The following is a 16,790-nucleotide window of genomic DNA, read 5'->3' as shown; positions in this document are numbered from 1 at the left end:
TCAGTGGTTCTTGCAGTAAAAGCAGCCCTGGGACTTGAGCACCTCTAGGCCCTGCTTTGCTGCTCTAGAACCTTCTGCCACAGAGCTCCTACTTACTGGGCATCCCCATCTGAACCCATCTTCTGGAGCCTGGAAGCCCTCTGCTTCAACCCTGTGCATAAAATGCCGCGTGGCTGCAGGTTAGCGACTTTCCCCGCCCCGGAGGCCCTGGCGCCCCTGCTGCCCACTGCATGCCTCTTACACGTCTGTGTGGCTCCCGTTGAGATCCCCCCGGATGTGAGGGTACAGCTGGCCTTCGCCCTGGAGCCTGCCTGCCCTTCTCAGCTGAGCACAGGAGCCCTCATCTGGTGGCTTCCAGCTGGGCTGCCACACTGTCCCTCTGCATGGAGCCACCAGTTAATGCAGCCCTGACTGTGGCACCTGGTTGGGGCCACCATGAGAAGCACTGCTCTCAGCTCTTGGGGAGGGGGCCCAGGTGGCAGTGCCCACGTCCATGGGCACACAGCTGTCACCACACACCTGTGGTCACCCGAGGTGGGAGCACCCGCTGCTGAGTGGGGTTTGCACACGCTGCACCCTCTCTGAGCCTTGGCAGAGGGTCGCTGCGTGCCTGTGCCTGCCCTCCACAAGGCTCTGTCCTCCTTGTGAACCGTACTGGTCTCTTGTCCGTTTCTGCCGGTGGCTTGAGGGTCTCCGGTCATCCAGAGGGAGTCCTTGCAGGGCAGCTCATGTGGCCAGTGTCCTCCCTCTCCTGGGTCCCGGCACTCTGTTAGATCTGTGTGCCGATGAGCAGAATCTCCTATTTTTAAGTTTTATGACCGTCTTCCTGGCCTTCAGAGTTGGGGTGTGGTGTGCTCCTCCATTTCAAGGGCTTTTGAACTTGCCTCCACCATGTGTAGGGTCCTGCACACCTTTAGGCAGATTTACTCTCATTACATGATCTCTTTTTACTGCTCCTACATCAGGGATATGGTTTGGATTTCCTTGATGGACAGAAAGACAACAGGTTCATGTCCAGCGACTTCTGACCTCACTCATGGATCCCAGTAACTGACCCACGACTGCAGACTCTTGGCTCTGGGTACTGTTAGTCTCATTTATCCCGATTTCTTTTTCTTGTTTTACTGCTTGGCTCAGGCCTCTGGTGTGTGACTGGATGGTCTGTCTGGTCAGCTTGCTGGTCCTCAGGGAAGACTGAATGTTTCAAAAGCAGATCAGGTGGCCACTGCAGGTTTTCTGTTGATGTACTTTGTGATACAATGCAAGGCTCCCTTTGTTTTCCTAAAAAGCTGAATATTGTTATTTTAATCGAGATGAAATTTTAATAGCTGTTATTCAGAGGACTACACAATTTTTATCCTTTTTTCTACATTGAATCACAGTGATTAACTCAATCTTCCATTCTTGGGCAAATCCAGTTGGGTCATGATTCATCAATCTACGAAAACAGCTAAATCCAAGTTTGCTGATAATTTGCTCAGGGAGTTGTATTCATTAACAGGCCAGACTGGCCCATCATCGTCTGCCACTTTTTTTTAAAGGTTCTTGTTGTTTTTGGACAGTTTTTGCTAGTTTTGGACTTGGTTTTTGTCAGCATTAATGGGCCTCCAGCTGGCTTTAGACACAGTCATGTTGGATTTTGGAGGTCATTCTTGCTCATTTGGGGCAAATCTCTTCCCAATTTGAGACATGGTCCCTATCACGGTTTGGGACAACAAAACTTTGGGGAAGTGACTCTTTTTGAACTCTCTGAACAAATTTGTGCAGGGTTAATTTTTGCTTCTGAAAGCCTGGGAGAGCTCACCCGGGCAGCCTAGGAGATGTTTTCCTCTGATAGGGATTTTTGTGGGTTTATAATAATAAAACAGTGAAGATTCTCTTCTGTAAGCTTTGGTAAGCGTGTGACTGTAGGCTAGGATCCGTGCCATGTGCATTCTCTGATAGTTTAGAATAGATTTGCACTGATTTCGCATAATACTGTCAGATGCCATCTCCAGTGTCCACCGTGTGGTCACTATGCCCTCTTTCCAGCCCATCTGTTCCTTCCTCGGATCACTCAGGGGTTCACAGACCAGCTTCCATCAGTAGCCCCTATTTCTTCCTCCCTTCTCCTCTCCCTCGAGCATGACATAACCCTTTTCCACCTGGGCAGATTTCTCCTAATGGCACATGTGTTGTATTTTTTCCAACGATTTTACTTTCAATCTTTTTTCTAGTCTTATACCTTTTTACTAAACATGTGTCTTATATCCATATAGTTGGATTTTTCTTTATTCAAATCATCATCAGCTCTTAATTAGGTGTTAATATATTTTCTTTTTCAATAGTTACTGATATATTTGTAAACCTACCACTTTATTCAAAGAGGAATATATAGTCCATCTCTTCTGTTCTTCTTTCTCTTACATGTTCTGCATGAACAGTTTTTATTTTCTAGTCTTCCCATGTATCATCTCAGAACTCACATAGTCTTGTGGGCCTTTCAGTGGATTTCTGAAGCCCTTTTAACGAGTATCTTTGTTTCATCCGAGTGTCACATGGTTGATCATTCTTCATACCAGAAATCCAAAATCAGAAATGCTCCAGAATTTGGACCTTTTTGAACACCGCCATGTCACAGGGGAGCGTTCCACACCTGCTCCATGTGGTGGATCAGGCAGAACCCTGGTGTGAAGTCACCTCCCTGCCCCCCACATACGGCGTATACGGAATCTTGTGTGTGAACCTGGGTCCCATCCGGGAGTCCTCCTGTGTGAACGTGTGCATTCTGAAGCTCGAGAACACCAGCGCCCAGGTGCTCTGGAGCCAGGAGCTGGGGCGCTGGAGTGCCCACGTCTCTCTCGGGCTCTGGCTGCCCTTCTGGAGTTCACACAGTTCTGTGGGGCACTGGAGCACCCGCTCACGCCTAGCAGAGGCCACGCTGCCCAGCTGGCCTGCCTTTCCTCTGTTCAGCGGCTCCCAGTGCCTGGCCCTCCTGTGTCTCCACGGCACCCTACTTGTCTTCCGCCTCAGCAACACCACCTGGGTCCTCGGCCACCTCATGCACCCACGCATTTTCAGCTGAGTGCTGGACGTGTACACAGGACTGTGGGTGGGGCTGGAGGCCTGGGTGTTGTCCTGCTTTGCATTCACCCTGGTGGGCAGGTGGACTCTGGGAACCTGGTGTCCCCTCCACCCATTTACAGAGTAGACATTTGAAGGTTGGCATCGATGCCTTTAAGGGTGTATCCACAGAGTGACCTGGGGTCCCACAGTTGGCCTTCTAGGTTCCAAACAGCCCCTGGCTCCCTGTCCCCAGCACTGCCCTGGCAGGCTAGTGGCCGTGAGGAGCACAGGGCCGCGAGGGCTGGGGCAGTGTTGGTGGCACTCCTGCTGGTCTTCTTACCTCACCAAACGCCACGGCATCCCTCAACAACTCTGCACAGACATGCAGCATTGCCACCCACGTTCCAGGCAGCCCCCGCGTCCAGCTGCCTCCAGAGGACTTGACGGGACTCTGCGCCTGGGCTGCGGGGCCCTTGTGTGCTGGGCTCAGCCACCCTGCACGGAGCTTTCACTCCTTCCCCGAACGTCAGTTCTCTCCTGCCACCAGGGCCTGGGGTGATGTGGGTCAGCAACCCCTGCCTCCAGGGACACGGTCAGGGTTAGTGGACCTGACCCCTGAGGGGGTGTAAGCAGGGCCTCGGGAAAGTCAGGGAGGAAGTCACCAGCCACTAAGGAGACCAAGACCAGGGGCAGGAGGGGGGCTGCAGAGACTGCCCCCCCCAGGGTCACACGTCAGGGGCCCGGAGGGAGGGCTCCCTGCTCTGTTCCTGGAGGTGAGCTCTGCGTCCCCTGCCCCAGGGGCTGGCGGTTCCCAGGCCAGCTGGCTGTGGGTTGGAAGGCGCCCACTCCGAGGCTGCCCACCTCAGTCGCCACCAGAGCCCGCACCCTCTGCGGAGCATCAGGGATTCGTCCCATCACGAGAGCCCCTGGCTGCACCTCCAATTAGTGGCTTCTGAGGCCCCACGCCACGAGGCGCTGCCTGCTGCTCACGGGCACCGGGCGTCTGCACCAGGTGGGCTCAGGGTGGCCTAGCTCATGAAGCCACCCCGCCACTGGAGGAAAGGCCCGTTGGGACGGCCCCGCGGCATGGCTGGTGAAGTCACCCGGGAGACGGTCCCCGCGGCATGGCTGGTGAAGTCACCCGGGAGACGGTGGCGGGCTCGCTCCCTTCCTCTCCCCCTCTTCCTGCCTCCATCCCCTGATGGGCCTTGCACCGGCTTCCACAGTCCCCTGCCTGTCACGCGGTCTCTGCCCTGTTTGTCATCCCTTAGCCCTGAGAGCCACTGGGGCTGGTGGGCGCAGCGCCCAGGCAGGCAGGCCACAGAATGTGGAGCGTCCATTTGGAAGTGGACACGGGAGCCTCCTTCAGACCCCACAAGGAGCACCTAGCAGCGGCACAGTTTGGTGAACCAAGCTCCTGGTGACTCGCCTGTGCTGGCAGCCCTGCCGCAAGACAGCGTAAAGGCCAGGGTCCCTTGTGAGGTGTGGCTTTCTCCGCTGGCACAGCCATGGAGCTGCTGAGCCTCATGCTCAGGGGGCCTGGGCAGAGGCTCTGCCCAGGACCATGAGGGCAGCGGGGAGCTTGGACTCTGGGTGTGGGCCCTCCTGTGGGCCCTCCCACCATGCGGCCACCCCTTACCTTGTGTCCAGGGTGCGAGGACCGGGTCTGGGCCACCAGCAGCCGCACCACGGCGTCCCATTGCTCAGCCGTCCGGCGGTCCCTTGCGGTCACTGTGAAGGCCACCTGCTCAGAGGGGATGCGCAGCTCCCGGGTGGCGTAGACTGTCCCGTCTGCCCCGACCTTGAAGTCCAGGCTGTTGGTCTCATACTGCGTCCCCTGGCTCCCCAGACAGCTGCTGAACTCAACTGGAAGAGGAGGGGAGACAGTCAGGGTGGCCAGGCGGGTCAAGAGTGGCAACAAAGCCAGCGCATCCTGGGTCTGCAGAGAGCCTCGGGAGGAGCTCACCGAGTTCCCCACCCCACTGAGAAGGCCGCCTACTCCATCGCTGCCCGCGGGACCCCCGGGGCGCACCACCGTCCTAATGCAGCTGCTTCCCCTCAGCAGATGCAGCTCCCCGCGCTCCCTTGGCATTCGCTGCAGTCTGTGAGTGCCCGATGGGCACCACCAACCCAGAGACACTTCCTGGTCACCCTCTTGCCTCACGCAAACTCCCGCGGCCTGTCAAAGCCCTGATGGATCTATTTCCGCCCAAGAAAACCGTGTGTAGGAAGGAAGCAGAGGAAGCTGGCATTCGGGGACTGTCCCTGATGGCAGGGGAGTCCTGGGAGCAGAACTCAGATTGGCTCATTGAGCAGGAATGGCGGCTGTAAGAGGCCTGGGGCAGGCCTGGCGGGGGGGACCAGGCAGGCCTGGCCCAGCCGTCAAATTGCCAGCCCCTCCCGGTGGTGCCAGCACCATGGCCACTTTTAACTCGGTTGCAGAGAAAGACCACTCAGGAGCAGCACATGCGTGGGCCACATTTGTGCATTTCTGAAGCATGTTTTCCGCAAACGTCGCCTATCGCCACGGTCAATCACAAAGCACCACCACCAGCCACTGTCAAGACTGCTGACAGAGGCATGGGACAGTCACCCAGGGTTCGTCAAAATGTAGGCTCCCAGCACCTGGTGGAGGGCTGCTATGAGGTGACGCCACCGTCACTGCGTGCATTATTTACGACTATTTATTCCCAAGCAAACACAGCAGGGCGACTCGCAGCTGCGTCTGCTGAGCGGCTCCCAAGAGCCCACCTTGGACTGGGGACCTCACTACTTCAGGTGTCTCCTGGTTCCTGGCACCTCTCGCTCGTGGGTGGAGTATAAGAAGGTTTTTAAATGTGCAGACGCCAGGGTTTCCCCCGTCCAGAGCAAGCCGGCCAGCCCCAGAGCTCCGGCAGCGACTCTGCTGACCATGGGGTGCACGAGGCCCGGGCTGCGCCTCCCTGGACCAACCCCGCCTGGAAGGTCGGGGCAATGACCATTTTTTCCAGGTGATAGGAGAATCCCAACCTGCTCTACAGCACTGTTTGCTCCAGTGGTGAACAGACTGGAATCCGCCACAGACTGAGCAGGTCAATCCTCTCTGCCACCCAGCAGCCACTGACCAGGATGCAACAAGAGCTGGCGCCTGGCGGGAGGGGAGCATGGACCACAGGCAGCTCCTTTGTTCTCAGGGAGAGAATTTCTCCTAAGATGGACGCACAGAGCGGACAGCAGCAGGAGGGATGTGCTTCTGAAGGGGCTCAAGACTGAGCGGCTGAGTTTTATAAAAACAGGCACAGAGCTCCCGCCACCTCTCCATGAGCGCCACGCTGCCCTGGGGAGGAGCGCAGCATCTGAGCTGCCCGCACAGGCAGCCGCGGAGCCACCGTCCTCGGATGTTCCCATTTTGCATATGAGGAAACTGAGGCTCAGGGACACGCCACACCTTCTTGAGGTGACAGGAACAGGAGGGATTTGAAGCTCATTAGAAGATCTCAGTGGACCCTGGGCCTCCTCTTGCCCGGCTCCGTGAGGCTGGCTGGAGAGCGGGCCCCAGGCGCTGCCTGAAGGAGCCCGTCTGCTGGACTCCAGGGGATGAACATGTGCACCACTGAGGCCTGCAGGACCCGGGACATCCGTCCCTCCTCACCTGTGCCTCAGAATGCTGAGCCCTGCAGGGGAAGGCCAGGCCATGTGGAGCCAGCCTGCAGCACCCAGCCTTCAGGGACACGGTGGCCCCAGAACTAGCAAAGGGGGAAAGCAGCGAGGGGAACCGTGGGTCCAAAGGCCTTCGTCACACCTGGCCCTGTCCTTCAGCACACCTGGCCTTCATCACACCTGGCCCTATCTTCATCACACCTGGCCTTCGTCACACCTGGCCCTGTCCTTCAGCACACCTGGCCTTCATCACACCTGGCCCTCGTCACACCTGGCCTTATCTTCATCACACCTGGCCCTGTCCTTCAGCACACCTGGCCCTGTCCTTCGTCACACCTGGCCCTGTCCTTCGTCACACCTGGCCCTGTCCTTCAGCACACCTGTCCTTCAGCACACCTGGCCCTATCTTCATCACACCTGGCCTTCGTCACACCTGGCCCTGTCCTTCAGCACACCTGGCCCTGTCCTTCATCACACCTGGCCCTGTCCTTCAGCACACCTGTCCTTCAGCATGCCTGGCCCTGTCCTTCAGCACACCTGGCCCTGTCCTTCAGCACACCTGTCCTTCAGCACGCCTGGCCCTGTCCTTCGTCACACCTGGCCCTATCCTTTGTCACACCTGGCCCTGTCCTTCAGCACGCCTGGCCCTGTCCTTCATCACACCTGGCCCTGTCCTTCGTCACACCAGGCCAGGCCTTCATGACACCTGGCCCGAGTGCCTCATGACTTGACACAGGCCCCAGGACCAAGGCCCTTAGCCAAGGTCACATGAGCTTGTCCACTGCACACCTGCTGGGCTCCTCCTAGCACCTGGCAGTGGGGTTCCACCTGGGAATGGGACAGAACCCAGGCCCTTAGGGGCAGTGACAGGGCATTGGCCTGCCCAGTTGCTATGGAGTCAAACTGGAGCCCTAGCCAGACTAGGGACCCCTGAGGTGCGCATGTGGGGTGGCCGGCCTGTGGGTTCCATCTCCGGCTCTGCTGGGGACAGGCTGTGGAGTGACAACTTTGGAGTCCTGGACATCTCTGGTGTTAAAGGCCTCTGAAGTGTACGTCAGCATGGTGAGATCATGTTATGTGAATTCTACCTCAATTTAAAGAAAAGCATTTCAGGGGCTTCCTGAGCCCCGAGTTCCTGACTGCTAGAATGACAGGGAGAGGGTGCCTGGAGCCACCAGTGTCCCGGTCTCACAGTGTCCCTGGATGGGTTGGGAGCTCCACTGTCCTTCTCTCTCCCTCAGAGGCCTCCCGACCTGCCAGGGCAGGGGCTGTGCACCTGGCACTCCACGTGCCCCTCAGGGGAGTGCCTGGGTTCGCTGGCAGGGGGAGACAGAGGGACCTGATATTGGGAGGAGAGTCCCCAGGGCCACAAAGGACCAAGTCCGAGAGCCCAAGCGAGGCGGAGCTCGGAGCTGGGGAGCCGAGGAGCGGCACACAGAGCCTCAGCGAGTGGAGGTGCCCTGCTGGCTGCAGCCCTAGGGAATCGGTTCCCCCAGGAGTGTGGACGTCCGACCTGCAGGAACTGTGCACACCACAGAGAGAACATGGTGGCAAGTCTGCCATGGAGTCCCTGGGAGTCACTCGCCCCAGTGGCCAGGTGCAGACCCGGCAAGGAGAGGACCTCTGCCCTGGTCCAGTGATGGGGAGTCAGCTCCCGAGACTTACAGGTGGGTCCCCTCTAGGCAGGGTGCAGGACCAGCCCCACAGGTGCCACCTCCTCCTCCCAGGGGGCATTCAGGGCCCAGTTCACTGGGGCCAACGAGCAGGGCACAGGAAGCCCACTCCGCCCAGGAGTCTCCAGTGTTCAGAGAACTTGCAGCCGGGCTCCGCACATGTCAATGAGCCAGGAGCGGTGCCGGGCCCTCTTGGCTTCGGTTCTGAAAGCCGAGGATCGCCACTTCCCTCCCTGTGCTCCACAAAGCACGGGCAGCCCTTCTGTTTCTCCAGGATGGTGCCCACGCCCCCGGCCCCTGCCTCGTGGTGCAGAGCCTGCTAAAGTGCCTGGGGTGGCCGGAGAAGGGGCAGCTCCTTGCTAGGAGGCTGTGGGCTTTATCTCACTGCTTCTAATTGCTGGCTCTAGGGAGGAGGACGAGTGGGGACAGGTAGTGAGTGGCACATGGTCACGGCTTCCCTGTCTGCAGAGGCAGCCTGACGTCCATGGGGACAGCAGGCCAGTGTGGCCCTAGGACGGCTTACAGGGGAACTGTGCTGTGGCCACAAAACAATGCTCTGATCACACATTGGAACCCTGAGGTGGTGAGAGAGAGAGACGTTGGAGCTGGCAGCAGGGCTCCGAGGAGCCGGCCGGATGTGTCTTTAAAACATAAGAAACAGGACCGGGGAGCGGGCTATTTTTAGAGCTGCCAGCCTCTCTCTCTCATTAGCGACTTGCACATCAGGACTGCTAATGAAATCATTTGCAATTAAGGCTCAGGTGGAGAGCGGCTCTGGCTGTCCTGAGAGGCCCCGCCCACTGCTGCAGGGAAGGGCCTCTGGGTGGCTCCCGCCCTGGTGGGCTCCTGCCCCATTTTAGCAGGAGTGCAGGCTGGGTCGCCTCCGGTCTCTGCTTTGCTCCTGCTCTGGCTTCGTCCCTTCAGGCTGGGGGTGTGGGAGGGTCTCTTCCCCTCCAAGCTGTCACAAAGCGGCTCTGGGCAGGAAAGGAGAGGGGAGGATCTGTGAGGCTGGCGGTGGGTCCCGGGTGCCCGTGTGGAGCTGTGAACCCAGGCAGTGCCCCCCGGAGGGGAAGGAGCTCTGGCAGAGAGGCCCCAGGGCCTTCTGGCCCCCGCCTGCCACGCAGCTTGGCAGGGCCGGTCTAGGCTGGTGTCTGCTTGTGGGTAGAACCTGGGTGCGGGCTGCTCCTGAGCTGGTGGGACAGTGAGGACGTGTGAAGACCGCGTGAACAGGAGGTTTCACGACCCACACCCCTCAGGACGGCTTTCTTCACCCTCTGTCCTTTTGAATTAAAACCATGCACATAAATAAAAAATGTCTTTGCCCCGACTGCCCACGGACCACCAGGAGGAAGACTTAGGGGGAGAGCGAGGAAGCAGACTCCCCCACACCCGGGGGCGGCCCTCAGGTGCCCTCAGGTGCCCTCAGCCTTGGCATGAGTCTCCTGGGAAGAAGGCCTTGAACGTGGAAGCCGACTCCCGGGGCGGGGAGCAGGCAGGGCCGGAGTCCAGAGCCCCCAGGGTTCTGAGGGGGGGCCTTTGCTGGGATCTCACAGGAGACAAGTCCTGACCTCTGCCACCCCCAGCCACTGCCTCAGCCCTCAGCTGCCCCAGAGGTGAGGGCACACATGTCACTCTGGGTTGGGGACAGCCAGGGCCTGGGCGGGCGGGACGGCAGCTTGGAGCAGTGGAAGAGCAGTGCCTGGGGTGCAGGAGCCCCCGGGCCTCCCCTCCGTGGGTGCATGAGCACTGGCAGCCGGCAGCCCGTGCATCTGGCTCATCTTCAGCTTCAGGTTTCTGGGGCCAAATCCAAACACGAGCCTGAACTTTACCAGCCTGGCTCCCTCCGCAAACATGCGCAGGGCGGCTGCCAGCCATTTTTCTGAAGTAAATAAGGAATGCAAACACGTTTCCTCCCGTAGCTCACAGCAGCCTGCCGCGGCAGCCTCTCCCGGTCCCCTGCTCAGGCCTCGTCCCAACACTCCTGTGGCTTTGGGATGCTGGGCCTTGAGATGGGCAGACTCTCAGGGTGTCTGTGGGCCTGCATGTTCGTTCCCTAGCGGCCCTGGGCGGACCCCACCTTGAGCAGAGCGACCGGCTCTCAGAAGGCTCTGGGTGCCCAGGGGACAGAAGCTGACCAGCAGCGTGTGAATCTGTCTAAAGTGGCGCCAGCTGCTGCCTGGGGGGCTTCTTGGGAGGGGAACTGGGCAGGGACCGAGGGAGAGCAGGACCTGACCCCCACGGCCCAGAGGCCACCCGTCCCGAGCATGGTCTGCCCGGCCCCAGGGTGTCTGGGGAGGTTGAGCAGAGGTGGGGCTGCTCCTTCCCAGGACTGGATGCTCAGGCCTCCGTGGGCCTCCGTGGGCCTCTGTGGACGTCTGGTTCCTGGGGGAGCAGAGGTCAGTGAGGAAAGCAAAGTCCACCCGACGTGGGAAGAACTCCACAGCTCTGCTTCAGCCACGGAACTCGTGACATCGCGGGAAGCAACTGCCGCTCGGGGCAGCCTGCCGACAGGGCTGGGCTCGGTTGCCACGAGGCTGGTCACCTGAAACGCCAGGGCTTGATTTCTAGTCACAGGCTGGCATGGCGGAGGAGGGGCCCCTCTGCTCCTGTGACAGCTGAGCCGTGGCGTCGGTGTGGGCTCCAGGGCAGCGCACCCAGCTCCTGAGGCCCCGAGGGGCCACACCTCGCTCCTCTCCCACGTCACTGCAGAAGCCACCCCTGGCTTCCAGGGAGGGAGGAGGTAGAACAGGCCGTGTGGGCTCTGTGTCGGGGACACGTCACTAGGACACGAGCGGCAGCAAGTGCTCAGCCGGTGGCTCCCCGACTGCCAGGGTGGGGGTCCTGTGATGGCTGCCCTGGGTGACATGGCCACCCCTTTCCTCCACAGATGGGAGAGCCCCTGCACACAGGCCACCTGCCCTGCTTCCCTGGCCTCCACCCCAGGGCAGGGCACACGGGCGTGCCTCTGAGCTCCGCCCGAGTGACTGATCTGTGGCTGGCCGAGGGAGTCAGCGAGGTGGCGACTGCCGCGTGCCTTGTGTGGTCCTCGTCCCATTCCAAGATTCCTCGAAGCTGCTCTCCAGAGCCCACACCTGCCCCAGGGAGCCCTGCGCACAGGGCGTGATGCGAATGAGGCTCTTCTCCTGGGTGATCACCTGCACAGCCTCCACGGGGAGCTTGGTGAAGAACGGCTGTGAGGATCAGGGAGGAAGCCCAGCCGAAGGCATCATATCACAGGGCGCTCTCCTGGGGACAGGGACTTCACAGAAAGGTCACTGGAGCAGGGGTGATGTTCCCCCAGTTATTCAGACACTGGGAACCGGGAAGGCAGGAGGCACAGGGAGGGCGCGGGCATCTGTCCTCCATCCTGTGGGCTCTTCCTGAGGCGGTTGGCCAGCCCACCGTGCAGCCCATCATCTGGGCCACCTGCCTGACCCTCCCACCAGTGCAGCCCACGGATAGCGGAGCTCCATCTGTCCCAGTGACTGTCGGCTCCTGCTGAGGCACAGCCCAGGACGGTGGAGGAAGGTTCCGGGCTTTCTTTAGGAAGGATAGCTCTCAGAGAAAGGTGGCCTTCAGGCTGCACCCTCCCGGCCTCTGAAGGAGAAGGCGTGTGGAGGATGCCAGGCACCCGACCTACTTCCTGGCCAGCACCTGCTCTGCGCTGAGTGTGACCAGGCCAAGCAGCAGGCATGCCATCTGGGAAGAGCTCAGGGCTGGCGCCAGTGGGCCGGGCCGTGTGGCCTCAGGAGCTGGGTGTCTCTGGACATCATGTCTGACCAGCGCCAGCCCTCAAGCCCCAGGCGTGGGCTGAAGCCCCCGCAGGTTTGCCGACTCGCTGTGGTGAGGGAGACTGGAGCCACGGCCCCTTCTCACTCACATGGACATGACGGCCTCCACCTGGAGGGCGTTGGCGAGCAGAGCCGGGGACACCCCAGCATAGTGCTGCCACCGTGTGGGTGATCCAGGGAGGAGCGTGTCTGTGATGGCCTCACCATCACACGGCGGAGAAGAGCAAGCCACGGTCGCACAGGGGAGGAGGCAGTGAGCACGGGCAGGAAGGCGCCCCTGCACCTCTCCCTGGCAGATCTCGAGGGCGGTGTAGAAGGCAGAGGCTGCCAGGGCAGGACGGCCAGCCAGGGGGCAGGGCAGGGCCAGGCCAAGGAGCATGGGGTCTTCCAAGAGGTCCACTTCCTGGTTTATGGAAGTGCTCGGGGACATAGGTGGGGACCCAGTCAGACAGACACACTCCTGCTCCTGAGCAGGATCCAACAGAAACTAAAGCTGATGTGGGGGCGGCGGGTGGGCACACAGCGAGGGGCGTGGACGGGAGGAGGAGAGGGAAGGAGGAGGTTCCAGGACCAATGGAAAGAACAAGCCGACCCTCCACCAGACTCTGCTCGGGCCTCTGCTCTCTGGAGGTGTCACTTTTGCTGCTTGCTTGCCCTCTCTGTGGCCTTTCTGCAATTCTGTGCTGGACGGAGACACTGAACCCAGGACCCCTGGGTGGTGACACCTCACTGCTGCCCCGTCTCCTGTTGGGCCGAAGCCAGGACACGGAATCCCTCCCAGAACAGGGCCAGGTAAGGGCACCCAGGGGCTGGCCCTGGACAGGCTGCTGGCCAGGAGGAGCCTCTCTAAAGACAGGTGCCCACGAGTCGGCTCCTGTGAAAGCACTCTGCCGGGAGGGAAGCCACCTGCACACCCCCGAGGACATGCAAACCTCCTGGCATGGCTTGTCCCTCCCTCAGGGTGAGTCCTTAGCTGTGGGCTCTGCTCCTGCGGCTCCCAGGCAAGAGAACTGGACAGTGAGAAAAGTCCCGCTCAGCCTTTGTCTCAAAGTTCTCAACTCGCTGCTGGGGTCCACTTTTCACTTCAATACACAGATGGTCCCCCCGATCCTGCTAATGAAAAATCCTCACACGCTACAAAAACAGACGTGATCATCTGTTTTCCAACATTCTGAAAAAGCCCTCGGAGGTGTAAGGTGCTACACAAATGAGAGTAATTAGCTCGTGCCATCTGTGTGGAAAGAGAAAAAGGACCCCTGCCTCCGGTCCACGCCGCAGCCTCGGGCTCTGGGAGGGCGAGGGGGTCTCGGGAGTGGCAGATGCCACCGTATGGGGTGTCCTCTTTTCTTCCTTAAGAACCTGCGCGCTCCCCTGATAACCTTTTAGTGGCCAAAGAGACCACCGTGAAGAAGTGACCAGGGCTGGGGTGTGGCTCAGGAGGGACGCCTGCCTGGCATGCGTGAGGCCTGGGCTCATGACCAATCTGATGTTTGGATGGCACTTGTGGTGGTCTGGGGTCAGTAAAGCCCCTGGAAGTGGCCAGCTGTACCCTCTGGTGCTGGGGCTGTGCCTGTCTCCTTGCTCGTTTGCCGGGCTCTGACTCTGAGACTGACACTATTGGGTAATGCTTATGGGTGGGAGCCACGGAGCTGGTGGCCCTGTAGGGGCCCTGGCCAGGCCCAGCCCATGCTCTGTCCATCTGGCTGGGGACCAGCCTTTGCTTTTAATGCCCAATCTCTGTCCCGTGGTGGCACTTCTGTAATATATGGTAACAGTGAATTGTCAGGAGCTGATCCCAGGCCGGGCCCTGCAGCTGATCCCCCAGCACTTCCCTGGACCTCTGTGCCCATCTGGTCATGACCTCTAACAAGCTGCCTGTGGGCAGGGGCCCGGCATGGCTTGGAGAAGCACCCACAGCAAGCTTTCCTGGAGGAGGTGACACAGGGACCCGGGGCAGGGGGTAGGAGCCTCAGAGGAGTGGGACAAAGGAGGAGCCCCCACCGTCTTCCGACCAGCCTGGCCAACACCCAGCTCCCTGCTCCAGGCAGCCAGCCCTGAGACGGCACCCATCCCTGCCTCCTCCTAGGCACAGGGTGCCGCTCCCCCCTCACTAAGCAGGCCAACTCGTGACCACTAGAAGTCCACAGAAATGACCACGGATGGCTTGCAAGACTGGGCCTTCCACCTGTGGTCTCTGGATGGCTTGAGGGTTCCCAAGCAGCCGTGGACAGGGACCCCGTGGAAGGACCCGGAGCCTTTGCCAGCAGCCAGGTTGGAAGCAGCTGGATCTCTAAGCCCTGCCGAGCCTTCAGGCGGTCAGCTTGACCCGAGCCAGAGCAGCCCACGAAGCTGCTCCCCAGGTCCTGAGCCACAGGCGGGGGGGGGGGGGGAAGTGCTAACTTTGGGGTTATGGGTTACTTTGGATACTCGACCACTCCTAAGTGCACGAGGTCACTTTCCACGCAAAGAGGGATCTGGCCAGGCAGCCCACTCCCCTCCACTCCCGGGAGGAGCCCCACTACCCAACGGGGGCTCCCACAGGCACCCCCACACCTCGCTGCTCTTCCTCAGCCTGCAGCATCCTGCGCGTGTCCCCCAGGTTGGTGCCTGTGGGTCTCAGCGCTGACCTCCTGGCAGGCAGAATGGCCCTGGCCATCAGTGTGGCCCTGTCATGGGCCTAGCAGGCAGGAGGGCAGTAAGTACAAAGGACGGGAGTCCTGAGGCCGAGTCCACTGCTTCCCGGAGGATGGAGGGTCTTGCTCAACAAGGCAGCGGCAGGCGGCCCCATCCCCCGCCTCATGGCACCTGTGGTATCTGGGGACCCAGGGCCTCAGGGCACCTTCCTGGCTTCTCCGTACACCAAGACCTAGTCCAGCTTTTCGTCCACGTTTCAGGGAGAACAACAGAGGAGGCTGCCAGAGCCGGGTTCTGAGGGGGGCTGCTGAGGGCCACGTGGGAGGCCGGGCGGGGTGGTGGCAGGTCCCAGGGACATCCAGCCGCACTGACGTGGAGGAGGAGAGCCCGCCACACGGGGCCAGGTTTATCTCCAGCATTTGAATCCAAACAGCAGCCACTGACCCGTGAATCACCTGGGGTCTCTGGAGAGCAGACCCCCCACAAGACGCACGGCTACTTCAGGGACACTGCGTAGGCATTAGGTCACTGACCCAGGGCCCAGCACACCCCCACACACACAGCCTTGGGGCACGGTAGAATTATCTACAGAACACAGAGTTCTGTGCCACAGTGTTGGCCATTTCACCAAACTTGGGGTGCTCAGAATTATAGGTTTGGTCCCCGAGTCTTCCGTAAAGCAGGGCCAGGGCAGGGGTCTGCCTTCTCAGCTGCTCCTGCACACACAGTGCCCGGGCCTGGGGGACGTGGCTGCCTGAGTGAGCAATGGAGGGAGGGGCAGAAGTGGAGGGAGGGGCAGAGGTGGAGGGAGGGGGCAGAGGTGGAGGGAGGGGGCAGAGGTGGAGGGAGTGGGGTAGAGGTGGAGGGAGTGGGGCAGAGGTGGAGGGAGTGGGGCAGAGGTGGAGGGAGGGGCAGAGGTGGAGGGAGGGGGCAGAGGTGGAGGGAGGGGGCAGAGGTGGAGGGAGTGGGGTAGAGGTGGAGGGAGTGGGGCAGAGGTGGAGGGAGGGGCAGAGGTGGAGGGAGGGGGCAGAGGTGGAGGGAGGGGGCAGAGGTGGAGGGAGGGGCAGAGGTGGAGGGAGTGGGGCAGAGGTGGAGGGAGGGGCAGAGGTGGAGGGAGGGGGCAGAGGTGGAGGGAGTGGGGTAGAGGTGGAGGGAGTGGGGCAGAGGTGGAGGGAGGGGGCAGAGGTGGAGGGAGTGGGCAGAGGTGGAGGGAGTGGGGTAGAGGTGGAGGGAGTGGGGCAGAGGTGGAGGGAGTGGGGCAGAGGTGGAGGGAGGGGCAGAGGTGGAGGGAGGGGGCAGAGGTGGAGGGAGGGGGCAGAGGTGGAGGGAGTGGGGTAGAGGTGGAGGGAGTGGGGCAGAGGTGGAGGGAGGGGCAGAGGTGGAGGGAGGGGGCAGAGGTGGAGGGAGGGGGCAGAGGTGGAGGGAGTGGGGCAGAGGTGGAGGGAGTGGGGCAGAGGTGGAGGGAGGGGCAGAGGTGGAGGGAGGGGCAGAGGTGGAGGGAGTGGGGCAGAGGTGGAGGGAGTGGGGCAGAGGTGGAGGGAGGGGGCAGAGGTGGAGGGAGGGGGCAGAGGTGGAGGGAGGGGCAGAGGTGGAGGGAGTGGGGCAGAGGTGGAGGGAGTGGGGCAGAGGTGGAGGGAGTGGGGCAGAGGTGGAGGGAGGGGCAGAGGTGGAGGGAGGGGGCAGAGGTGGAGGGAGTGGGGCAGAGGTGGAGGGAGTGGGGCAGAGGTGGAGGGAGTGGGCAGAGGTGGAGGGAGTGGGGCAGAGGTGGAGGGAGGGGGCAGAGGTGGAGGGAGTGGGGCAGAGGTGGAGGGAGTGGGGCAGAGGTGGAGGGAGTGGGGCAGAGGTGGAGGGAGGGGCAGAGGTGGAGGGAGGGGGCAGAGGTGGAGGGAGGGGCAGAGGTGGAGGGAGGGGGCAGAGGTGGAGGGAGTGGGGCAGAGGTGGAGGGAGGGGGCAGAGGTGGAGGGAGGGGGCAGAGGTGGAGGGAGTGGGGCAGAGGTGGAGGGAGGGG

At 61.0% G+C, this 16,790-nt stretch overlaps 1 protein-coding gene across 4 annotated transcripts in view; it reads right to left on the bottom strand.

The window, feature by feature from the left end:
• Positions 1–16,790, bottom strand: part of Cdh4 (cadherin 4) — a 388,330-nt gene that overhangs the window by 104,563 nt on the left and 266,977 nt on the right. For 3 of the 4 annotated variants that reach the window (XM_078052088.1, XM_078052089.1, XM_078052087.1), the window contains exon 3: positions 4,685–4,911. The exons of the other annotated variant lie outside the window; for it this stretch is intronic. In XM_078052088.1, coding sequence (XP_077908214.1) covers positions 4,685–4,911 — 227 coding nt within the window. The remainder of the gene's footprint in view (positions 1–4,684; positions 4,912–16,790) is intronic. 4 annotated transcript variants of the gene reach the window in all.

This window comes from Ictidomys tridecemlineatus, chromosome 5 (genome assembly GCF_052094955.1).
Source record: "Ictidomys tridecemlineatus isolate mIctTri1 chromosome 5, mIctTri1.hap1, whole genome shotgun sequence".
Lineage (NCBI taxonomy): Eukaryota > Metazoa > Chordata > Mammalia > Rodentia > Sciuridae > Ictidomys > Ictidomys tridecemlineatus.
Note: the sequence above shows the minus strand (reverse complement) of the source record. Positions and strands in the feature narration are given on the sequence as shown.